This window comes from Serinus canaria, chromosome 2, assembly GCF_022539315.1.
Source record: "Serinus canaria isolate serCan28SL12 chromosome 2, serCan2020, whole genome shotgun sequence".
Classification (NCBI taxonomy): Eukaryota; Metazoa; Chordata; class Aves; order Passeriformes; family Fringillidae; genus Serinus; species Serinus canaria.
In genome coordinates, this window is record NC_066315.1 from 91423327 (window position 1) to 91449205 (window position 25879).

A 25879-nucleotide genomic window follows, 5' to 3' on the forward strand; every position below is an offset into this window, starting at 1 on the left:
TTTTATGTCTGTATGTTTTTGTATGCGCACATGTGTGTGAGTGTGTATATATATATATATATATGTATATATATATATTTAGTATATACAAAAGCAAATTCAGTCAAAATATATTTGTCTTGCTGGTCAGGCTTGTTACAGCAACCTACAAGAAACATTAGCTTCTCTGATATTTAATTATGCTATTATGTTTGCACATAAGCTTAAAAGTCAATACAAAAAGCAATACTTCTCCAAATATTATCTGCAGGTAAACCAGAAATATTAACTATAGTGATTAGAAGTCTGTTTCCCTATTGACACTACTATAAATCTTGATATAAGAATAATTTTTTCATAAAAGCACATCCAAACATAGTAAGTGATAAAATACCAGATTACTTTTTGAAAACCATACAGTGACTCGATATCTGGGTTATCCTTTGCAGCAATTAGGCAATTCATTTGGCATCTGTTTGATTGTATAATTTAATTTCCATATAAACAGCATAGTTTAAAAAAAGACAAAAGCTAGAATGTTTAAAGCTAACAAAAGATACAGTGACATCAGGTTGACATTCAAAAATTTCTTTAGCAAAATGACCAACAAAATTTCGACTTAATACAGTGCATATAAAGTTTTTTAGAACTGAACTTTTTAAATATTATTTGAATTTAGCAAAACATGAGCAAGATTTTAATATCAAAGTGCTAAACAGTACTGCCTTAGAAGTCACTGCAAATAAACTGTAAAATAACTCTGCTTGTGATTTGACAGATATTTTATATACAAATGGTTAATAAAAAGACACGCGCACACACACACGCACACAAATATAGGTATATACATATATATACATACACATTATATATATGTATATAGTTTTCCAACTGGTGTATCTGAGTCAGTGTGAACACCCCATTTAGTTATCGTGTGTAACAGGGTTCCCATGAGCTGGCAGTCATTGCAATAAATACAGGCAAAGCCATTACAATATACCATGCATACAAACATTTATACAAATAAAGACACTATGCAACAAATTATCTCATATTAATATGGCATCAACAGTATAAACATACAAAAAGGAGTACGAACACGGAATGTTTAAACGCAGCCCACTATATCCTTCCTAGCACTTACATTCATACTAATTTACAAGACTTGCTTGTTCTTGAAAACCATCTTCTGTCTGCTTACTAACAAGTCGCTTGTGTTAGAAGTCTAGAACTGAACTATCCCTGATACTGACCCTGTATGCTCCAATCACTACTTACTCGGGTTTCCTTAGCTAAGGAACAACTGAGCCACAATTGCTCCCGTGTCTTCCACATACATTTGTCAATAAGTCACGCTACATGGAATCAAGTTTGGAAAACTCTGTCAGGTAAGTTAGTGCATGTAATTTTCTCCCTTGATTTCTTTTGTTTGTTTTCCTAATAAAATAAATTAGTTAATAAACGAGACTTAGTAAGACAGCACTTTAAAAAATTGCACTTGAACATGGGAGCTAACAGCCATTGTCATTTTGCTATATTTGATTTGTATGAAATGTTTAATTGAATGTACTTTGCTAAAAAAGTGAATTTTTGATTAGATTGTGCTGATGTATGTGCCCTTGATGCAGGAAGTATGCTAAAGGTATCCTCACAAAACACATACTACCCTGGCAAACAACAATTTGCTGTTCTTTCAAACACAGCTTCTACAATTTTACTCCTCATAGACCATGAGGTGTTAAACAACAGATTTAAAACAGTCATGTTAACCTTTTACTGCTGCTGGGATAGCATTGTCCAAAAGTGCCATATTAGCCATTTAAAAAACCCAAATCACACGAAAGAAAACAAAGAACACAACCCCAAACCAGTAAGCCAGTAAGTTTCAGGCCTCAGGTTGTAAGGACAAAGCGCCAGAAAAGACCTCATGTTAGACTCGGAGCGGCTTTTCTGTTAAGTGAGGGCAGAAATGTTAGCTGTAAGTCACGATCCGTTTGCCTGCTCTGGCGGGCGTTTGCCTCTCAGGAGGGTGGTTTGACTCAGAAGGGTAAGGTGTCCAGAAAGAGCCTGTCAATGATGGAAGGGGCTGGCACCAAATCTTCCAGTTTCAGGTAAAAGATGCGCTGCAGTCCCAGTGTGCAGAGAGAGCGCAAGTCAGCCAGAACACCCAGTACCTTCGGCTCTGCAGACTCGAGCGGTTGTCCTTTGTTTTGGCAACTGAAAGTTAAGTGATCTTTCAAACTGCTTGTGATCTTGTTGCATAGCTCTTCCACTTTCTTTGGTTCTTTTAATCCATGTCGTTCTGCAAAGCCAGAGGAAAAAACCACATCAGCATCCCTATCACAAATGGAGAGAATGCGTTTTCTTAGGTGCAACTCAGGTGCATACTCTGGAACTCAGAGCAAAAAGTGCTCTGGGAGTGTAGGTTTCTCAGAACAGCTGAGGTTACATGGAGTCAGTTAACCTTTTTGCCACACAAAATAAGAGAGGGCAAGTGCACTTTTCTCTTTATCTACTAAAACAGGTGACAGAGATGCTCAGTTATGACTGAAATTCTCGTACAAGGAATCCAAGCATCCTACGTATCTGACACAATTTTCATGATATGAGGCAGAATTAATTGGGTGATTTTGCAGCAAAACCATCACAGGAGGTGTTTTGGAGATTTCCGTGCTTCCCCACCAGTTGTGAATGCTCAATAACTATGGCAACCATTATTTATTCAGTGAATTCAAGTGGCGATCAATATCCTTAGCTAGCTCCATCAGCACCCGGCCTAGAATTCCACCAGGAATTTGCAGACACTCTTATAAGAAACTAAAGGCAACTTACTACCCTTTGTTATTTTGATCAGCTGCTGCTTTTTAGTTTATTCATCTATAAAAGCTCTAAGATAAAAGAAGCCTGGAAGTCAACTATTTTGCTTTGAGTGAGCAATGCCTGAACAGCTGCTATATTATCCATCACAAAAACCTCAGCACTCCTAGAAGGAAGGAGAGCTGGGGTTTGTTCGCCTTCAAATATCTTTTTAAAATACAACAATGATGTTAAATGAATTCACAGTTTTTTAAGCATAAGTAGAATGAATCAGATTTGTGATTCATTAAAAGCAGACTTTTTACAGGGGAAAGAATTCTATGTTGTTTGCTATCAAGGCTTAGTGGATGATCTAAAGTAACAGAACAAAAAAAAATCAGGAAAAAATCTCAAATTTGTGGTGTATTCATTTGCCTCTGACTTTGAAATACACAGGTAAGTAAGAAATGGCTTCACAGCAAAGTCATAATCATTTACATGTGAAATGGAATGGTGCCAGATACAGTAATCAAAGAAAATGCAGGTTATATTAACTCAATTAGATATATAAAACAATGACAGCAGTGGATAAGGAGAAATTGCGGCAGTTCTTGTGTTTGATGCTTTTGAAGTCATCTCCATCCCTGGGCCCCTCTCCCGCCCCTGGCAGCCAGCAGCCACATTGTGCCCATTGTCCCCAAGTCTTGTTCCTCCATGGCAGGAGGAGCAAGCAATAGACATGTCCTCTGTCTGTCCCCTAATGACCAGTGAAAAGAGTACAGTTCTCTTTACTTCCAGAAGCAGGAGTATTGCCTGCACCAGGCACAGTGGTGCCTTGCCAGGCCTGTGTATATAAACTCCTTGTTCACCACCTGTTTTGGCTTAGATACTCTGTACAAACCAATAAAACAGACAGGATTCAATGAGGGCAGTCAGAAATGCAAAGGTCTGGTTTTCCACTGATATTCACCCATTTTACACTTTTTTTTCCAACTGTATTTACTTAGGCAGAGTCAGCTCCTGGATAATACTGGTTTGGGATCAGAATCAGAGATGTGCAGACATGGACATCTCTGTCCAGAAGTTACTGTGCTTTACCATTTAAGTACTGTCAATCTGCCCTGTTGTTTCAAAGCAATACTTATCCAAGCAGTGACATCTGCTTCAGACATCGTTTTCACCTTGCAGGAATTAAAAACCCTAGGTATTCTAAGTGCCTTGTTTACATTAAAACATGAGAAGTCAATGAATATTTAAAGACCTTCCAGTAAATGGTGTATAGTGTAATTATGTAAGCCTTAACTATACAGGTCACCGAGAGTAAATACTTAGGCAGATTCTGCCATTAAAAATCTTGGCAGATAAATATTTTATACAGGTTGGAAGAGCTGTAGGGTTTTTTTTTTTTTTTTACCACTAGCCTACTGAGAGAATCTGCAGGACATTAAATTAATCTTGCAATCTTTGAAGAGTTCCCATCTTTTAATCTGTTTTGTTTCCTAGTTGTGTAAGTAAAGATATTTTTATAGATGTAGGGAGCTGGAATACTAGAATGGGTCCAAAACCTCACTACAAATTAGCAGAGCACATTTTCAAACCACTGCCTCAGTAGGTGTGTGTACCTTGCTGCAGAGCATGGAAAATTATCTCTGGCTCTGGAGCATGCAACAACTTTGTTAGCATTTCCAGCCAGAACTAAACAGCTTGTCTCCCACTGACAAGTTCAGAAGGTTTCATGAAAAAATCATGTTTTACGTGAATAGCCATGAAATGTAGGAGACAAAACACTATGTGTGCAAAGATTATCATCTTAGTAGCCTTACTTTACATAATAAAATCGTGGAAATTCAGAATTAAGAGATACTCTGTCCTTAAAGTCTGGTGCTACAATATTAAAGCGGTCCCTGATAAACCAAATTGTCCTCTCCTGAGTGAATTGCCATACAATTGCCTTCACTACTTGCACATCTCCATAAGAGTTAATTCCTCATGCCTGGAGCTGCCTCTAGGGGTTTCAGTTTTAAACTCCAAAGGCATCCATAGAAAGCCAAAGCCATCTGTGTGGAAGCCCTTCTGCTAGGGAAGGACACTGCATGCACCTGCACCAGCACTGCCACTGCAGTCCCTGGTGGTAGAAGAATACACTCATCTAAGAATAGGCTCCTCTCCTTGGTAAGCTTGAGGCATCTAGGGCCTAATTTGCTTAAAGACAGATTGAACAGGGTTCAAACAACAGGAAACACATTTTCTTGCCTTTTACACACTCCCAGTTCTGTTTGTATAAAGAAAGACCCACAGTCTTTCTTATACAACCTAGAGGGAGCAGCACGAGGCCCCTGTGGTAAGGGTGTGTAGTGGCACTGCAGCCAAGGGCCTCTAATCATTCACTGTCTTCCACAGGATGTTCTTATCCACATGTGAATGATAAGGCCAAGATTTATCCCAAGAAGTACAGCTGGTCAAAATAGATAGGTTTTCCTTAACTGATTGAGGAGATGTGTAAATATTATGGTAGTCAGACTTTCTTATAATGACAAAGGCACATGTAAAGCGAATACAGGATTTCTCAGCCGGTAACAAACCAAGATTGTGTTTTAGGATATCATTGATTTTTGCGAGAAAAATGGTGACTTATGGCAAAGATGCTGTCAAAATGACTCATCAAAAGTCTTACCTCTAAAGCTCTGCAAACTTAGCTTATCCTGGTAAACTGAGAACAGCAAGTTTTTTACACCTTTTTCCTTTTCCTGGGAAGCTGAATGTGGTTTTGTGCTATCATTACACTGATCAGCAAAAACTCAACAGGAAGAAAGCAAAGACCCTAACCTCTGACCTGAGGTAGATCATGCCAGGGTCAGGCAGACTGAGCACTATCTTTACAGAAAATGCCTCTCAGAGAGTGTGAGTACCTCAAAGACCCTGGGCTCTGCACTCTGTGTCATGGAGTATCACTTTTAGTCTCAATTAATTCTGAGGTGTCCAGAAATGCAACAGATGAACACTGCAGACTTAAAATAGGCCTCTTGATTCTCTTGGTTTCAATGCAGTTATGCGATTTTCTCTTCCCCCTTCACATCTCTCTTCCCCTTCTATAACTCAAATAAGCACAAGGCTCAGTTGCCTACAGCTTTCTCGTGCACACACTGTTCCACAGGAACCTTGCAACTTGGCAGATCCAAGAGTCTCCTTTCCTGTTGCAGTCTGGCCCATAATTATCCTGCCTAACTCTCAGACACTTCACAAGGGTCCCCAACCTTGGTGCACAGACCTGTCAAACTCCTCCCAACATCAGTGTAAGGATGGGCATTTTTAGAAGATTATTACAATTTTAGGTGCATTAATCATCTTCTGGCGGTGCCCTGTATTCTCCATCAGCTGTGCAGGGTACCTGAAGTCAGGTGAGATGAGCTGCCACACAGAACACCATAGTTTGCTCCCTCTTTTAAGAAAACCACAATATAACATGGAAACTGCTGGTTGCTGTAGAAGCAAAGGGTTCTTGCCTCAACAAAGAGGTGGGAGTGAAAAAGGAGGAGTGAGTACTTTACTTTGACGCTGACAGTATTTCCCTCAGCTAAGTGGCAGGGGGAAGGCAGACAATGCAATCTGGAGGGTTTTTTTTTTATATCTAGCTCTCCTACACTCCTTCAGTCTGCCACCTGCTTCTATGTAGACCCAGCAAATGAAGCACCCACTCCAGAGGATATCCTGGCAAGAGGACTGAAGGATATCTGCTGCTGAAGAGTAGGTAAGTCTTGATTCCATTGGGAGGTTGGACAAAGTCATGTTCGGAAGGAACTGCAGCAGTCATACTCATTTTAGCCACACTGGTCTCATCACTGTTTCTTGGTATGACTGATGGTGCTAAAAATTGTGTTTGTAAACTGGAATGGAAAGCCCAACAGCAGGAAGACAAACACAAACTCCTAATTAATTGAAACCTCACAATATTCTTCACTGGTCTGATGCCAGTCTAACAAAGCATTAGGAGTGTGAATAAGCCCAATATATACAGTGGTTCTGGGCTGGTCTGTAACACACTTAAAATAAAACATATGCTGAAAGAGCTTGGCTGAATGAGGGCTAGCATGCTCTGTACTCAGCAGCATCCCACTGAGAGGGTCAAGTGGGCAAAATATAATGGTTTGATGTGGATAGAGAAAGGAAGGAGCAGAGAGGAAAACATAATCAACAAGGAGAATGAGAGAGAAAACACTAGCAGTTCTAGAGCAGGCAGAAATTTGAGGCTAAATTAGAATGTGCCCTTCAGATGATCTGAACTGGACTCTCAGTCTTTCTATTTTCACACTGATTAAAAGAAAAATCTAACAAATGGTCATTTGGGAAGTTTAGGAAGCATTTTCAAGCATAGGCTGAGTTAGTATCTAGTCTACTCAACAAAGCTTCATCTTCAACACTGCTTAGTCCATCATGGAGTGACTGTGAAGGAACACTTGTGATCCATGAACACACTAAACTCATAGAAATTGTCTGTGTGGAATTAACAACAGAATTTGACCCAAGAAGACCAGCATTTCCTTTCCATGTTGGCACTCTTCTTTAGCTCATTAGATGCTACATACCAACAGAATAAGTGATACAAAGGAGAAGAACATGACAGACCTATTTTTTTTTACTTTCAGAGGCATGCGAGGTGAGTGTCATGTGTTGTTTCCCACCTGCTTTCTTCTGGGTGATGCTTAGAGCAACACTCATATGCTGTGGAGGAAGTTGTGTCCAGCCTTTCTAAACCAACTAAAGGAAGTAAAAAAACAGAAGAGAGACAGAGAGAGGAAGATCCTAAAGGAACACCTTACAGTAAGAAGATGTGTTTTGACATGACAGAGTTCTAAGTTAACTGTTTGCAAGCCTCCACAGTACACAAGATGCAACTTCTTTCATTCTGGGTGCTCTTTTAAGCTGATGTCTTGTCTGTGAGGACCTGAAAACTCATCAGCAATCTAATACAATGCTTTTTCTTCCAGGCAACATACCATAGATTTCCAGGACACAGAAAAGAGATAGAAAAAGTAAAAATATGTGGTCTTTCTAATGGAATATATAATGCAAAATATTGTACATACCTTTAGTTTTACCTAAAGCAAACAATGTATGGAACTACACTGAAAAGAACAAATGACCCTACATGCCTATAACCAGGCATTCTATGCTGTCATCTGCAGCAGTGGTTGGGATAGGACACGGAGCTTTGTGGCTCCAAACAAGTCAGCAGGGTTAGTTGAAGGTCACTGGAACTACTGGAGCTCTTACTGGGGAGACAATTTGACATCCCAAAATGAAGGAACAGTCTTCAGTATATCTTAGGACACTGGGACCAGTGGAATGTCTTTTAGTCTCCAACACTGAATTTTCCATTTATTTCCTCTTCCTTCACTGGGAGACAGATATTAGTTCTCCCTGTCACTCTTGAAGAACACAGACAGAATATGTGAAAGAGAATAGTGACTCCTCTTACTCTTCTCCCTCAGCAAAACTGCCAAAGATTGGTAGTATATAAGAAGGTTTGGTTTCTAAGAGCACATCCTTGTTTGGGAAAGCACTCATGAAATTAAGAAGGATTACCAGCTCATTATTCTCAGAAGAAATTTTTCTCTGTCTGGAAAGACACTTCTTGATTTTAATGCTACCTAAGATGCTGTACAGTATTAAAACAGGCTATGACTACTACAGATCATAGGGCTGTTGTCTTGTCTTCTTTTTTTTTTTTTTTTTTTTTTTTTTTTGGTTAAGCCATCAAGTCATAAGCACTTTGTGTGATAATCAAGAAAATTTTGCTTAAGGCAGCATTTTGGTTTTGCAGTGTTGTTACTAAAGGCAAACAATTAGATTCACAATAGAAAGCTTTCTCACTTCTTATTTTGAAGCCTAGTGACACAGATATCTACCTGAAACATGGGAGAACCATGGTCAGATTCCCTTCCTGTTGGAATCATACCAGAGATAGGGCCTTGGGTGTCCCTCTGACCACCAGCTTGTCCACAGACCATCAGACACAACAGCCATTCTGTGGCCCATGAAATGTATGAAGTTCTCTCAAGACAAAAGACAGTGGTACTCAATAGTTGGATATCCTATGTTCCTGGGAAAGGTTGCTCTTCCTTCATCTGACTGACAGAAAGGGCTTGAAGCAGAGTTTGCCAACTACCCATTGCTTCCTACAGTCCATTACAGGAGAAAACGGTGCCTTCCCTGGAGATAAAGAATGGCACCTAAACCACCCATCTAAATCTAAGCCAAGCCTCAAAAGAATGCTTAAAAATGTTCAACATTGCAGACTTCTTCAGGTTTCATCTTTGCAATTTTTCTCTTTGTTATTTTTTCTCTTTTGGTGTGACTAGCTGAAAACCATCATATGGCTTGTCATACTCAAACTGCAGGAAGGAGAAAGAAGCCATTTCTTGTGGGATGCCACATCGGAGCCAAATCTCAAGGTTTTCCTGAATAAAAAAATTCAATACACTAGCTAGAATCACCTGATTTCCTCTTACAAGTTTTATTTTTAATATTGTTCATCATTGTACAATGCTATCCGTTTTCAGGTGACCAAATTTCTGGCTGAGTCCCTGAGTTAGCTAACTGCCCTTGGATATCTGAAACCTGTGAATATAAGTCACTAGAGCTTTGGTCTAATTTAGATCATGTGAAAATACATGCTGTCCTTAGACCAAATCAGCAGAGACACCAGCCTCATGAAATAAAAGAAAAAGTAGAAAACAACATTAATTTTAAACACCATCTCACACCAGAGAGAAAATCAAGAGAAGCTTGACAAACAGAGAAAATATTAAAGCTTCTATACACAGAAAGAGTCTCCTTATAAAGGCAACAATTCCTTCCACTCATTTAGAAATTTTGGGAAGACTAGTTCAATATAGCCAACTCCTGGAACTGTTGTGATCAAGGAAAGGAAGAATGTTGGATGTATCCAATTAAAACCTGTTTCTCATTATCCTAGGGTAAACCGAGCTGGCCACTGGACAACTCTGACTCCTTAAGTAAGGCTAAGCAAGCAGTGCTTAACTGAACAAATTACCATGTTAAAACAGAACGTGGGTTTGTAAGAGCAGTAAGTTTTCCTTCTATACATTTGCTTTTGCTACATTCATGTAGCTTGCTGGGAATCCTGTTCACCAACCTGCATACTCGGTCTCCAGGTACCTTTGGCTACCTAAAAAAGACATATCTCATATATAGTAAATAATCTAAATCACTTATATGTGCTATATATATGAGCATATATGCCTGTATGTAAATATTTATAGAGAGGGACAGCACCTGTCCTTGATTTAGAGCTATCTAAATGCATATACATACATAAATACATTATGTATGTATGTAAGTTTGCACACACATACACATTCATGTAGGTGTTTATAGTACATATATGTAAGTAACTGTGAACATATGCCAGTGGATGTATACCCACAGCAGAAAAAAAACAAAAAAAAGTTGGGAATGCTCTTTCTGACTTAAACATACCACTCATTTTGGGAATTTTTTTATATAGAGTAAAGCAGCTCCAATGAGTTATTCTGGTCTTAAAGGTTTTATCAAAGTAACCATAATCTGGATCTTAAAGTACCCTTTCCAACTGCAGAAGAAATTAACAAAAATTAATAAAAAACCTGAAAATGTTTAAGAGACAAAGAGATACACTAACTCTTCACCAGAATGCAGGAAGACAGCATACTGGGCAAACTCTGAACCCAAAATCCTTGCCCCACAAATGTCAACAGCAATTGGCCAATTTTATTTTTTTATATTTGTCATTGAGTGTTTTATCTCAGGGTTGCCCTGACATCATTTTCATCCCAGGTAAAATGAAGACTACAGCTGGTGTCGTTGAGGCCACTGCCTGCAAAGTAGTGGATACTTGAAATGCAGAAGGAAATCACTATCTATCCAAGTGGAGCTTATAAGCATCCCTAGGAAGATCCAGCTCAGGGCACACTGAAGCCCTGTCTCACACTGATGACACAGTTGCACTGTTAAGCTACCAGTTTTTCTGATATGAGTGCAAGGCTCTTTGTGGAAATAACTTCTGCTCCAAATTCTGCTGTGTGGTTGTCAGACACCCTTTCTCCCAACTCTTTCTGCTGCCATCAGCCATGACTCTTCTATTGCAAGATGCCCAAGGTATGCTGGGCTTTATTGTTTGAGGAATGCAAAAATTACACTTTAAAAGGTTATGTTCCTGTATTTTGTACTTACTGGACAGATTTGGCAGATTCTGACATTAGTTTCCTGCTGTTCACCCCAGCAGGCAGAAAGGGTCATACAATCACATGCACACCCAAAAGCTTTTGCACAACTGCGGAATGTGACTTTTTCCTCATTATTCTCTGATTTTCCTCTCTCAGAAAAGCAGTACATGGAATACCTAGGCTACCCTGGCTACCAAATACAGCCTGCCTGCCTCATGGAGCACTCTTTCTGGTCTAGCTATCCTGCTGAGAGATGAGCTATGCTAGCTGTACGGCTTCTAGGTCTCAGGTTGCCTTGATAATACTATTCCTACACAGAAGACCTAGCTCTGGTAATTCCATTAAGATTTTCTGGGACTTCAGCATGTATCTTGAGTATTTTTGTAGGAGCTACACAATTTGCTTGGAAGCAGTTTGATTTTTAGAAACTACTCCAAGAAAACAATGAAGCTGCAAAGAAATACTTAGACTATATTTTAAGAGGGGTGTCTAATTGCCTAATGGTAATCCACAATTTCAATATGGTCATGCTAGTGCTAAAAAATCATAATCACTTCACCCTGAATATTGCTAAATTAACTGAAATTGCTTGAATCCATTATAAAGCAAAGCACTAGAGTCTGAAGCTTTCTGTTAACAAAGGAGCACTTACCTGTAATCATAGTTAGAGCTGATAGACTTGCTAAGGCTGGGATATCAAGGTTAAGGCTCTTTAAGTTTAAGGAAAAGTCTTTAATAGAGTCGAGCCACTCCCCAAATCCTCGAAGGCACTGAAGTCTATGAAGCACGAGTCCATTGCAGAATACAAACTTATCCTCAGCAGTATCAGACCTCAAATAAAAACAATTGAAAAAATTATAAATGCATCTTCTACTTTACAGAAAAATGCATAAACAGTATTGAAGCGTCTGTCGTTTAAAATCCAAGGCATATTATCCTGAGACATATGTGGGCATTCACGTTTGACAATATGTTTCTCCCTTGGGGCCAAAGTACAACAAACAAGCTTCTGTGACTGCTTACTTGGTAGAGTTATAAGCCTGAGGTTAGCTGCAGCATGTGGTGTAGACTGTCTAATTAGTTAAGATTTTGGTCCTGCCCAAAGGCATAAACAGAGAAGACATTTTGCATTAAACACTGTATGTTTGAACCAAAGGAATACTGAGTGCATTTTGACATACAAAACTAATAAAAAGATAGGTTCTGCAACCCTCAGCATTTACTTAGTATCATCTGCATTTTTCAGATTGTAAAAATTGGCAAGGAAAAAACAATGGAGAACACACGCAGTAATGCATGCAATACACATAACTGCATAAACTCTTTTATATATGAAAACCTGTGTGCAAGAGAGAAATTATAGCCAAGCTCTCCTCTTCTTCCCTCTCCATTACCAATATTTTTGTTAAAAAAACACATGAAAAGGTCATGTTCAACTTAAATAAACTTGAGCATAACTGAAATCACCAGTCTGCAATTTTGCCAGTTCCTGAAAGTGAAATTGGTAAAGTGTCTTAAACTAGTGCTAGACTGACAAACAGCATCTCACCCTATTGGTATTAAAAAAAAAATCTGAAAAAGATTTTAAATCTTCTTTATCCCTTTCAAAAACAGATGGAAAAGAGAAAAGAAAAAAAATTTAATACTTGAAGTGCGTTTCTATATTTCATACTTTTGAGTACAAAGCAGACTTGCTCAAAAAGTACCTGAGGATCAATTTTGTTTACTATGTAGGAGGAAGATGGGACAGATCAAATAAAAGAAGCACATTAGTGACACCTATGATCTCTTTTTAAATCACCTTCTTGATTTTTCCTGCAGTGTAAAACAAATTAAACACCGTATCCTTTGTTTGCAGACATTGCTGATTTTTTTGTGCTTTTTTCTTGATACAAATGACAATGTTGAAAGATAATACCATACTTCTTCCTTAAAAATATTCAGATGGATGATTTTTCACATCATCTTAAGAGAAAATTAAATAAATAGTTACCTGATGGAGAGTCTTAGTACAAACAGCTCCAAAAAAGCTGATTCTATGAGTAATGTCTGATCTTCTTTTGGGAGGTCAGTAAATCCTGGGATTTTTTCTGCCCAGCCTCTAGTTATGTCAATGGAGGCAGTCAGAAGATTATAGAACTGTTGTACATGTTCTGCATCTGTGCCTGCAGCAGCCTGATCAGTGGAACAGTACTAAAATGAAAGCCACAGAAAGCAAGGTTATATGCATTTAAGGGCATTCTGTGAAACATACAGCACAATTTGCCCGACAACATTTCCTTCTGTGGCAAAGCTGGTATTATTTATAAAGACATAAAAATAGGTCTACATCTACCTACTTATTTGGTTACCTACAGGCATTTTGCTATTCAGAGAGATATTGCAAAATATTTCCATATGTATTGAAGTAATTTCAAATTTATAACTAAAATATAATATCACATTTTACAAGTACCTATATGCTATTAGTAAACAGAAATAAAAAGCTGGTGGGTAGGGTAATTTGCATCACACTAGAAGAGGAACATTATTTGGCTTACTACAATGAAACACTTTTCCCATTGATGAATTTGTCTCAGTATGTCGGAAATGCAGATTTCTTCCAAAACCTCACAAAGTGCATTTTATCTGACAGTGATAGAGACACATAAGATAAATCACATTTTATCTGGCACATGCAGCATTGCTTCATTTGAATACAGAATTGGTTCAAAGTAAACCAGCTGCCCCATATCACCTCTTATCCTTCAAATTGAAGCATTTGAGGTTCAGCAGAACCTATTATCCTGCTTATGTGGCCATAACTCTTCCAGGCAACCATTTGACAGTCTCAGCTTGCTCAGCTTCCCTGTGACCCTCTGACAGCTCCCTCCCCACTATCTCCTACTTCATCACCAGTGGATCCCTGTCAGTCCTTTGACACTTCTCTCTCTGTCTCTCTTGGCAGAAAATAAAACAGGAGCTTTTGTGGCTTAGTCCAATTCTGCACTTGGAAAGTGCTGCTGGTTTTCTGAGCAGGTACTGAATAATGTGGCATTAATTGTAGTAACATCCTCATCATCAGACACCTGCTGGGGTATTTCTGGGAGAGACTTCATATCCACTCTCTCTCTTATGGGTTCAGCCAAAGAAAGGCTGAGGTAGCCTCCATGGCTAAAAGAAGCCTGCATACTCTTTGGAAACAACTTCCCACATGCACTCAGGCCTGAGTCCATCAGCCTAAAGGCCACTCCAGCAACTCTCCAAGTCAGAGTGGAAGCAGAAAAAACTCTCTCCCCATCAGTAACAGTGGTCTGGCAGCATGGGAGGACCTTATTACAACCATGGGCTGCAGGTATTATCCAAAAGTCACCTCTGTGTAGGACAGAGAGATGGGGCAGCAAGAAGAACTTCTCAGATAGCTGTCCTGTACTCTGCCTCTCCTAGCTGGAGCTCATTGCTGTTGGCAGGTAAGGGATGAAGGACACAATGTCAGAGTTGCTGACTGATGGGAGAACCACAACAATCCTAGAGACTTCTGTTTGTATCTGGTTCCTGGTGCTAGCTCTTAGTGACTCTGTTCTGCTTAGTCAACCCTAACTGCATGAGTTTCTCATGGTGCCTTCCAGCTCACATCCCTAATAAGATGGTGAAACACGTGCAATCCTTCATATAAAGTTCATACAGAGACAAATTTTGCCTCAGCTGCTCCAAAGGATCCTGTGACACTGAGGCAGGTAGAGGCCACAATACAGAGAAGATGGGGAGCATCAGTAGAAAAATCTGTATGCTGCATCATATTTTTGTGTTCAGACCCCCACTTGAATGGAGCAGTTGAGGATGCTCAAGCCACAAGAATCAACTATTCCTGGCACTGGACTGCAGCAAGATGCACATAAGTAATTAATGGGTAGACAAAGACAATTTGCTTTTTCAGAGACCATGCATGTTCTGGACCCTCTAGAAGTGACCATGCAGAGCAAGCCACAACAAGTGTGCATTTTGGCACTAGGAGATGTGCTTTGCTACACAGGGGGTGACCTATGACTCTGACTCTTACTACACAGAGTAACAACAGGCTGATGGAAACTCCTGCCTCACAACAGGTATTGCTAAGCTGAGCTATATCCTTGATCCTTTGAGCAGTAAAGAGGAAGGAAAAAAAGGACAAGAAAAAAGGTCTACCATTCCACTACCCATTCTGAATGGGTTTATTCTAAATATAACTCATCACAACTCAGCATAATTATGCCAGGTGATAATTTGTTGCCAATATTTATAAAACATTCCTTTGGCAAAGGTAAGGCAAAGTTTTAACATTTTCTAATGAAGCTGAATGCTGCATTATGTCATGTAACTGTGAATGCTACAGTGTGGTATACCCCACACTGGGCACTGAATCAAATTAAATTAATTTAAAAAAATGGTAACCTGTACTTTTTTTGCATAGTCTATCCCATGAGAGCAATTTTAGAAGAAAGGTAAAAGATCACATGGAACTGTATAATTTTCAGCCACTGCAATACATCACTGCTCACTATAAAGTATTAGCACTTACAAAGAGTTGTTAAAAATAAAATATTATTTACTTGTAATAGACTTAGGAGCATACAAGCAACCATAAACAATATGTATGTTTCTGTTTCATGCACCACAATTGTGGGTTTTTTCCATGATTATTTAATGGAGAAGAAGTGATATTTGACCTAACTTGTGACCAAGACAGCTGGCAATCCTGCCCTTGGTCAGGAGGCGTCACAGGACGGAAGGGCTCCCTTCCTCCGATCTGCATTTCTAAACCAGCCCTATGCAAACTGGAGGCAAACCAGGAGAAAGACAAAAGGCAAAGCTCTGCCCCCCTCCCTTCCTTGGAGCTCCTTTGGGAATTAAATGAAATATGACTGTTACTTAAGGAGGGGGTTGCATGTGTAACAAGCAACATTAATTTGTATATTATATCTGAAGAGATTTGGAAAGCCTGAGGTTGGGAAGCCCGATAGCACAACTTAGCTCTGCCCTTTGCCTGCTTTCATCAGTCCTTCATCGATGGCTACAGCTGCAAAAGCCTGACAATAACTTCTCTGCACAGAAGAAAGCCTACACTCATTTTTCCAAAAGCCATTATGTGCTTAATTTTGTGGCCCAGGAAGGGGGGGATTATTGCCTAAATGTTTCACTCCCCCTCTGAAAAGGCAACACTTACATTTACATTGGTGCCTACTCTGCAGGAATAAAAATGGCAAGGGTCTGTTTCTCATCTCACTTCCTTAAAAGTGTAAACTCAGGGAATTGTACCAGTAAACAGGTGTGAGACCAGACTACGGCCCTTGGCAATTGCCTTTTGAAACCAAGTACCTAAATATACCACGGCTGTGGACTGGTAAGTTAAAACCAGTGCTGAGATGAAAAGCAGCCATGTTCTGAACAGAACTGTTTCCAATGTTTTGGTGTAAAGTTTGTAGCTTAAGTAATTTATTTTTGGTTTTGTTTTTTTCCTGGGTTGCTCTCTGTGTGTGTGTCTCTACAGGGTTTTCTAGAGGGAAGGGATACAGCTTTTCTCCAAAACTTTTATCAGTAGTTTTAAGACGGTCAAGATATTACAGCTTGTAAACATGAAGACCACGCTAAACATTAAGGTCGTATCTGCAGAAGTGTCAGGGCTGACTCCAAAGCCAGGTTTCCAGATCTGCCCATTTGTGGTGCTCATCAGGGTCACAGCCTAGCTGAGTGTGCCATAAATTAGTCTTTACAGGTACAGGATTATTCTAAATGGGAGTATTTTAGCATTGTAGTGTGTCTAGGATATGTTTCATTAAATTAATTAAATTCAATTAATCTTGCTCTTTACACAGCATTTGTTTTTTGACCTCTCCTAACTTTTCAAAGAAAAAATAAGGGTCTATAAAAAACATAAGAGTCTACTTATTTCTGGTAGAATATTTTTGTCATTTCTGTACCACTGGGCATAACAGACTATTATATATTTTAGTGTAAAGAAAAACTTAGATATTAATATGCTCTAACAGATAATCATACTTAAATCTTTTAGCTACCAAGACTAAATTAATTTACTGTCAATCATATGCTCCCTGTAAAGTCCAAGAATTGTTCAACAATTAAATCTGTGTCTTGTTTTCATTAAAAGAGAAATAATTACTGCCGGACAAAGAAAAAAGTCACATAAAAGTACATAATTTTTGTTCTGTTTTCTGTAAATGCAAAACAACTTTATATCAATAAATAAATACAAATTATGGCCCCTGGACTCCTGCAATTTTGTGGAACCCAGCAGATTTCTATCAAAGAGCACAGCTCATCACACACCTTGCTATTTGTAGAATGATCCCTGAGACATTCTGGGTAAGTTAAGGTATATGTATTTGTGGCTAATTCATTCTCCCTATAGTAGGTTGTCAGACACTGAACAGCTAAATTCTTGATAATAACTTGAAAAATAATATGATTTAACACTTCCAGATTAGTTTGAAGAAAATACGTAACAGCATGCTTTAAATTGCTAAATTATATATATAAGTATAGTCTAAAATAGCATAATGTAATTTTTATATAATTGCAGTAAATATGCTTTAGGATTAAATATTACTTAGCAACAAGTGATAAATGGCCAATGGAATTATTGTCTGAGTACAGCTGCTATTTTAAACAATCTCAAATTTAATCATTTTTCTTTTAGGGGGAAAAATTTGATTTTGTTTTTCTGTAGCTGTAGTTTTTTTCTTGTCCTATATCAACCTGCCCAAAAATTGCATTTAACAAGGCATTTTAATGTTGTATTTTAATAGCTACAGAATTTTTTTTCAGCTTTCAGAATATTCCATGAATATTTAAATTGTGACTATACTACATTAAAGAACAAGGTTCCAAAAATATATAATCTTTGGTAAAGCTTTGCTGATTTTTCAGAATTTTAATTTTAAAAGGCTTGTTTTAAAAATGTGAGTTTTACTGAAGGAATATTTAGGCTGGGATATCCAAAGCATATGCTATTCTCATTTAAATAATTGCAAAATTCCTGTTGATTTCAACAGGAATGGTCCTATTCATCCAGTTCAACACTCTGCAACCCTCCTATCTGAATATTAGGGAAGTGCTATTAAATTTTAGCATTCAGAAAACAGAAGTTAAGATATTGGACATACAAGTACTACTCCTGGTTAATCAATGGCATCATAATTGATCGTGTTTTGGCACAGCCTAAGAAGAATTGCAAGAAGAATGCTCTATTTATCCATGCATTTTTTCTTTAACTCGGCCACTGAATATACTGCAGACTATTAGATTATTTTGGGATTGAGATCCTCACAATGAATAGTTACTAACACTAATATCTACTGCAGTTCCTTTCCTCTCATTGTCCACCTATCACGAAAAGACAACGGCTGGCTGGACCGATTTCTACCCTCATCCAAATTTCACACTTAATTTCATTTTGGCAAAGCAGCTGGTAAGGAGAAATGCGGCTCGCAAATCATTTCTGTGTGGAAAGCAAGCAGGGAAAGAAAAGTGAGACATACTCTTGAATAGTCCAGCTCCCTGGGCGTGGAGTCGGTTAAAGCTCGAACGAGGGCATTCATCATGCTGATGGGAGGAGAGGGCGGGGAGGGCTGAGAGGGTTCTTGCTGTAAGGGGCTCTTTGGTTTGGAAGGCAGCCGACCTCTTCTCCCTTTCAGGCTGTCAGTACGGACAACTAGGTGAAAAAAAAAATCCCAAGGGAATCAGTTGTGAAGGTACCAGCAAATGATGGATCAGAATGAACACCCTGCTTTCCTTACGGTGGCCAGACCAGCAAAAATAAAGAGTGCTAAGTGCAGCACGTGCTCTTGATGCCTTTGATTGCAAATGAACACAAATGGCACCAGAACTGTGTCAGACCTACGATCATAAGCAGCAATGTCGCTGCTTAGTGAGAGCCCAGCTGTGTTCCTTGTGCCCATGCTTTGTTTGCAGCATGTCAGTGTGCCTGTGACACTCCACTGCTGAAAACAAGCTGAATGTGAAACACAGATTTTAATGTTTCTACTAGCAGTGTCCCTTTTAAATGGCAGAGGCATTCATTCAAAGTAATTTTAGCTTTCTTGAAGCATTTGAAAAAATACGGTCACACTATATAGGTAATATTATCCATGTCAGTATTTGCAATGGGACTGCTCACACAATATTACTCACATGCTTAAATATTTGCAGAATTGGGACTAATGAGTTGATCCTGTTTCCATTTAAATTAATTGCAAATTTACAATCAGCTTATGGGAATAAAACGAGATCCTGTGTCAAAATGCACACAATCCAGTGCAGCCCCCAGTGAGAGAACAAGGGGAAGCCAACAGCATTATCGAGCAATGTTCAAAGTTAATAAAGGAGACATTTTGGCCACTGTCAAATTATCCTCTTGTGACCTTGCTGTTCTTGAACTCTGGGGTCTATAGTCTAAATATGATAATAGGGGTGAAAAAGCACAAAATCAATACATTATTACATAAATGCACATATTTTGGGGTAAGTTATGAATCTCATCACTGTCAAATTTATTGTAGAGACATCCATGCTCACACACACACACACATACACACACACAGACACAGACTCTTAAAACATAGTATTTTAGTTTTCTGAGATCATAAATAGCCAGAGTCCTTACCTTCTTTAACCATGCCGACACTGAGACACTTCTGGAACCGGCAGTATTGGCATCTGTTACGGCGTCTCTTGTCCACTGGGCAGTTTTTATTTGCCAGACAAACATATTTTGCATTTTTCTGAACTGTTCTCTGAGAAAATGCAACACAAAAATAGTAAACTGATTGTTTCTTGAGCAGCTTAGAACCTGACAAAATGTGTTTTAATTACAACATGAAAAGTGACAGTGCAATTCATATAATTAGATAAAATTAATTTCCTAACACACTAGCCTGCAGGAAAAACAATTTTATTAGTGCTAGCTGCTGACAATGAAAATCATCTAGGATTTTTCTGAAGCAAGTCTCTGGAGACAGGCAACTTTGAATGATAAAATCATATCTGAAATTACCAGGTCATCACATCTACCTTTGGGGATTAGATTATCTCCGCTTTTAATATCCCTTTGGGAACAATTTTCTACTTGGTTCATTCCCTTGATTATTGCTGACCTTATTAAAATAAAATCAAAATGATCTGCAATATACTTCTCTTGCTATCACTATTGTTAGTCAAATACCACAATAACTGGTTTGGTTAGCCATTAAAATCATCAGGGAGAAAAATAAAAATACCAGTAACCCCTACAAAATATGTTTGGCTAAACACTTTGGGAAAGTTAACCTGACCTGAGGAAAAAGGACAGAATGATGACATAGTTATGTAAATTTAATTAACTCTAAAGCCATGTTAAAAAAAATAAAACAAAGTTAAAATGTATAGAAACCTGGTAAGCTTTGCAAGAATGTAACAATTATCAATGCAAAAACATATCATGCTGTCATACTTAAAATCAAAGATACATCAATAAATAACATTCAAAAAGGTATTACAGGAAAGACACCAGGAACAAATTTATCAACTCAACATTCAATATTAAATCTTTAACTGTGATTAAATTAATGGATACATTTTATTTCATTATTTGTGTTTGTTATCAAATAACAGCCTCAATGTACTAAATATATGAGTTACAGCAAATACAGTTCATTGTGATTTGCAACTGAAAACAGTCTAATTTTGCAGAATAAGGTACTGTTGCAACTCAAGGGTATGCTATTGATTTCCACAGGGGCAGGTTTGGGATAAAAAGAGCTGCTATTTCCATGTTATTTGTGTTCCCTTTTCTAGTTATATTTAAATAAATTAGTTTTATAGGAGATGTGTGTGTTACCATGTGGTCAAAAGATTATTATTAAGTAACACTGACAACTCCACCTACAATAAAAAAAAAAGCTGTAAGCCCTCCCCCCAAATATTTTGGGACTGTTTTTGTTCCCATTGTATCTTTTACCAGAATAGGGGCATAACTGCTATCTTAGCAAGAAAAAATATACAAAATCAACCCCATATGTTTCAAATCTTAAACTTGTTGTGCAGAACCATCCTACCAAAAGTCAATCACAAGCACTTCGTTAAACAAGCTATTTCTGAAATTGATACTGGAATCTGGACCTTTAGACTCTGCTGAAATGAAATTACAAAGCACCCAAACTTAAGATCTAAAGAGTACATTCAACTCTTGAAAATATAAGCGCAAAGTTCCATCTGGGAAACTGCTGTGTGTAAGTTATTTGCGTTGCTACTCAGCTGCAAAGCTGCCTTCATTGCAGAGCAGGCACCGGGACCCTGTGCAGTGCTTAGTCACTGCTCTGCAGGCAGCCTTCCCCTGGGAAGGGCTCCCCGGATTCCCGAGCTGAATGGTAATGACAAGGCAACTACCAAAAGGAACTAGGAGTACTTGGGTTTATCCCATGAGTGAAACCAATTTCTTCCCGATGCTAACCACCCTGCATTCCTCCTCATGCCAAGTTTCCCTGGACATCAAATGGCACCGCTGCCACCACCTAAAATATTAAGTGGACTTTACGATTTCAGGGTTTCTTTTCTCATCTAAAAACAAAGTGTAATTGGAATTGGTGACTGAGTAAAACCCAGGTTGGATGTACTCCAGATGAATTTCACTACAAAATAAATGCCGTTTATAGCTTAAACTGGGGTGACCCACATTTCACTGAGGAATGCTGGCACACCAGAGGTGGCTCCCCCAGATCACTGCCATGGCTTCTTCTCAGCAGAGACTGGCTGATCCTTTTATCCTACACAGGCCTTTCCTTGACCTTCAAAAACTTCGGGCGTCCCTCCCACCCTGCTGGGGGGGCCTGAGTTTCAACACACGATGCCCCTGAAGCCCCAAGTCAGGACCAGGAGCATGTGGGGACAGAGGGAATGGGAAGTGAGGTGGGATCAAGCAGGGAGGGGAGCAAAGCGCGGATCTCTCACCTTGAAGAAGCCCTTGCAGCCCTCACACGTCCGCACCCCGTAGTGCTGGCAGGCGGCATTATCTCCACACACAGCGCAGGTGCCTTCCCCGGACGAAGAGCTCCGGCTGGGAGGAGACGGGAGGCCGCTGCTGCCGCTCCCGCTGCTCTCCCCCATCAGGCTGGAGGTGGCTGCGTTGAGGCCGAGCGGTGAGAAGGCTAAGGTGGCTGGTCTTTTGGCCAGGTGAAGCCCGTAGGAATGGCCCTCCATGGGAGCCTGGCTGGCGGCGGGCCTGTCGGAGCCCAGGGGCAGGCTGAGCGAGGCCGGGTCGTAGCACATGTGGGCGGCCGCGGACGGCGTGTGCGGAGGCGAGTGCTTGAAGTGGAAGAGAGGGAAGCGCGGAGGCACGGTCTTCATGGGCGCGGCGTCCATCAGGTGGCCGGGAGGCAGGCAGGTCTGCGTGGGCTGCAGCGGGGGCTCATCCCACAGGGCCTGGTGAGCAGGGAAGCCGGGCGTGGTGGGCGTCGAGGGTGGGGATTGCTTGAAGTACATGGAAGTGCTGGGCATCCCCTCATCCGTAGACGGGGGCAGTGAGGGCTGGTATGGGGACAGCCGCGTGTCTTCCATCTTTATGAGGGGCCTCTGGCCAGAGGAGGCAGTTTGCATTTGGTAGAGGCAGGAAGGCTTGAGCTCGTAGCTGCCAGAGTAACCCTCCATAAAGGTGCTGAAGCTGGGAAGGGAGGTGGTGGCAGTGGCAGTGATTTCGGTACTGCTCAGGTCCATGGTCAGCTTGGCATAGTCAGGGTTCATGATGTCTGAGCTGTACTCCGAGCCATAGGCGTAGGTCTGGGATGCATAATTCGAACCGGGCGGTGAAGGACTATACTGCGCTTGCACACAGGGCATATCTGCAAGGGCAAAGGGGCACGTCAGCAGCGAGCCCACTGCACTACGCTGAGGCCCAGGCCATCACAAACTTCTTTGCTAGAAGCTTTGCCAGAGCCCAGATAGGCACCCAGCTCCCATTTGGACATTTAAATTAGCCTCGAGCCTTTTCCTTTCAACAAGAAATATGCACCAGGGACCAACTAAGCATTCAGTACTATGGAGTCTGCTCTCATCTAGTCAAGGGAGAAACTCACATTTAAACCAATGTCACTGAGAGAAGAATCCGTCTCAAGCTGCCCTACATCTGCTGCTTAATATACATAGGTGTCAATGAGAATTAGATAAGAGCAATGAGAACAGTTTATGACTCTAAATCTACCTCTGTATGCATGCAATCATGCCGTCAAATTTTCACAAAGGGTGAACGACATTATCAAATGCATAATATTAAAAATTATATTTCTTTTAAAAGAAGCAGCATCTGCAGCTGGAATTACTCAAATCACAAGGTTTGCTACTCAGGACTTGCAAACATCAATTTTGCTTACTCAGCTCTGGACCTTCGAAGAATATTTCTGGTCAGCTAATAATTTAAAGTTGCTGTTTCATTATCAGTTTTAAGGTTTATCTTTGGTAGAATGTTCTCCTTTAAAAAGTGAAGGGTACAACATCCCCTTCAATTTGCAAAAATGTAGGATAAAAGGTATGTGGTATTTCTGTTTTCAGAGGAAAGCAAGGTTGAGGCCAGTAATACAGTTGGTTTTATTCATTAGTCATGAAACTTAATGTGGTTCACTGATAGCTGGGATGGTCAAAGCAACACAGTGCCTGGCTAAAAAGATCTGATTGTTATTTTCTTTTACATTTTCTACTAGTCTGCCATGTAATTTGCTGGTCACAGGAAGTAATAGACCCATTTCTGCAATTCACTGAGGTTTGCCTGACTAAACACTGTGAGATTCTAGACCCATATTTGCAACTCAAACTAAAAGTGTGTGGTGTATTTTGGTTCCACAGTAGAGGAATAAAATGCATCAATTAGTATAAATTTTCTCATAAAGAGAAAAGTAAATACGGATAAAATGTATATCAAAATTAAGTGCAGTTCATCTCTTCTTAATCATGGTAATTTATATTCCAGAAGCACTTGAGAAATAATTCATGTTTAAAAAAAAAAAAAAAACTGCCTTGGAAATAATGAGGTTTTCCTCATTATTTTAAGAAGTCTTTTCACTTACAATTTTAAAATATTCACTCCTGGCATGCAGGAATCCAAATACTTTGTGTAAATCAACTTTTAATTCTTTCCTGCCCACTTTGCAGATAAACATATTTAAACTAAGCACCAAATTTGAATTATCACGCTGTCACAAACCATTCACATCTTTCTTCTTCTCGAGAAAACACTAAAATCTGAGAAAAAAAATAGTGCTCTTTCCTGAAATTAAGACCTTCTTTGCCTTAAATCCAAAAGCTTGAAGAAGGAGGCAGGACAACCCTCCCCCCCCCAAGCCTTGCCTCCCAATATTATTTATGTATTATTCTACTGTTCTCTTCTTTTTCCTGTCAATTTCTGTCCATGCCATTCCACGCACACACATTTCCTGGCAAGTCGTATCATTATCATTTGTTAGTTTAAGGACTGGCTGTTAAAACATAGTGATCAGTGCTTAATCAAATAAAAAGGGAAAGAAATTCTTTCCACACATCTCCACTGAGAGCTGACTGAGGAACACAACACAGTGAGTTCACAGCTAATGTCACAACTGGACGTGTTGATACACAGCTCTATGAAGGAAAGACGCTTTTTTGCTAGCTCAGAAAATGAGCAGGAGTTCAAAGGAACAGATCATTATGCACTTTTTCCCTGCATTTTTCTGAGAATAACCGAGTTATGCCACTGAATTCTGTGCAAAGTGGAGTAGAAAAACAGAAGTCTAAAATAACTCCGACAGGAGGACTGAAAAAATATCCCTAACCTAAAGGTCTGGTCTCCCCTGGCTCTGTGGGACTCCTCCTACCTCGCCTTTTGCCAGCGCACTTGTCTAAGTCTAACCCCTACTTTTCCACTTAGGGCACCAGTATTAATTCCCCTGCAAAGTAAATAACCTGGGATTTTTTTTTCTTTACCCAACAATATTAAAACAAGAAAAGAAAAGGCCCCTCAGGAGGTGCATTAGAGAGCAACCTGTCATCAAAACCTAAATGAATGGCTAGAAGCATCAGGGCAGGGACATTAGGAGCTATTACCATGGTGTTCTACTTTCTTTGTGAGAACGTGAGGTAAAGGATGCCCAGTTTAACGCCAGGCAAGCTGGGCGCCTCACAGGGATACTAGCACCCCCAAACAGCTTCCCCTTAAATCTGGCACGTCTTTGGCGAGGGGATCGCAACCCCGTGTGCCCAGGCACGGCATCGCCGAAAGCGCTGCGAAAGGCACGCGCTGCTCTGATCCTTTTGGGATTTAAACTCCCCGGGACGTCGGGGGCCGATGATGCCAAAGGGATTTGGGAAGGGTAGGGGCCGCGCCAGGAGTTCCCGCACCCCTCTCCTCCTCCTCCTGCCCTTCTCCCGGAGCGGCAGCTTACCTGGTGGGTATCTTGCGCGCTGAATGGTGGGGCTGGAGGTGCGGACGGAGGCGGCGGCTGGCGGCGGCGGCGGCGGGGTGGGTGCCGGCTGGGACCTCTCTGCGGAGGCGGGCCCGGGGCCTGGCCTGGGCGGGGGGCGCTCTTCCGACCCGGGCTCTGTCCGCCGGCGGCGTGAGACAAGGCACAGTCAGGGGCGGCGGTGCCCGGCGGGGCAGAGGGGAGCCCCCCGCCTCCCCCCGGCGCAGCGACTCGGGGGGACGTGGGGGCATCGTTCCCCGCTCTCGCCCGCCAACCCCCCGCCTCGCCCCGCGGGTGGGAAGGGGGAGCCGGACCGGGGAGCGCATTCCTGCCGGCTCCCGCTCCCTCATCATACAAAAGGCAAGAGAGCACCGGACTGGGACAACAGAGCCGCCGGTAGCCTGAGAAGGCAAGAGAAGAACTCCTGGCGGGGTGACTACAACAAGC

General features: G+C 40.5%; 1 protein-coding gene across 1 annotated transcript; it reads right to left on the reverse strand.

The window, feature by feature from the left end:
- Positions 1-450: 450 nt before the first annotated feature.
- NR4A3 (nuclear receptor subfamily 4 group A member 3) lies at positions 451-25542 on the reverse strand. Its single transcript, XM_009101420.4, has 7 exons — positions 25415-25542; positions 21960-22846; positions 19639-19768; positions 18515-18687; positions 12994-13193; positions 11653-11831; positions 451-2281 (listed from the first exon to the last, which is right to left on the reverse strand). Exons 2-7 carry the CDS (start codon positions 22842-22844, stop codon positions 2019-2021), a joined length of 1830 nt encoding a protein of 609 aa, XP_009099668.1. The 5' UTR covers positions 22845-22846; positions 25415-25542; the 3' UTR covers positions 451-2018.
- Positions 25543-25879: the final 337 nt, after the last annotated feature.

Excerpts from the sequence above, each read along its gene's own strand:
- NR4A3 (XM_009101420.4), bottom strand. The coding sequence starts at position 22,844 with ATGCCCTGTGTGCAAGCGCAGTATAGTCCTTCACCGCCCGGTTCGAAT. Across the intron at positions 18,688-19,638 it reads TGTCGGCATGGTTAAAGAAG|TTGTCCGTACTGACAGCCTG; the intron begins GTAAGGACTCTG and ends TTTTTCACCTAG. Across the intron at positions 11,832-12,993 it reads GTACTAAGACTCTCCATCAG|GTCTGATACTGCTGAGGATA; the intron begins GTAACTATTTAT and ends TTTTTATTTGAG.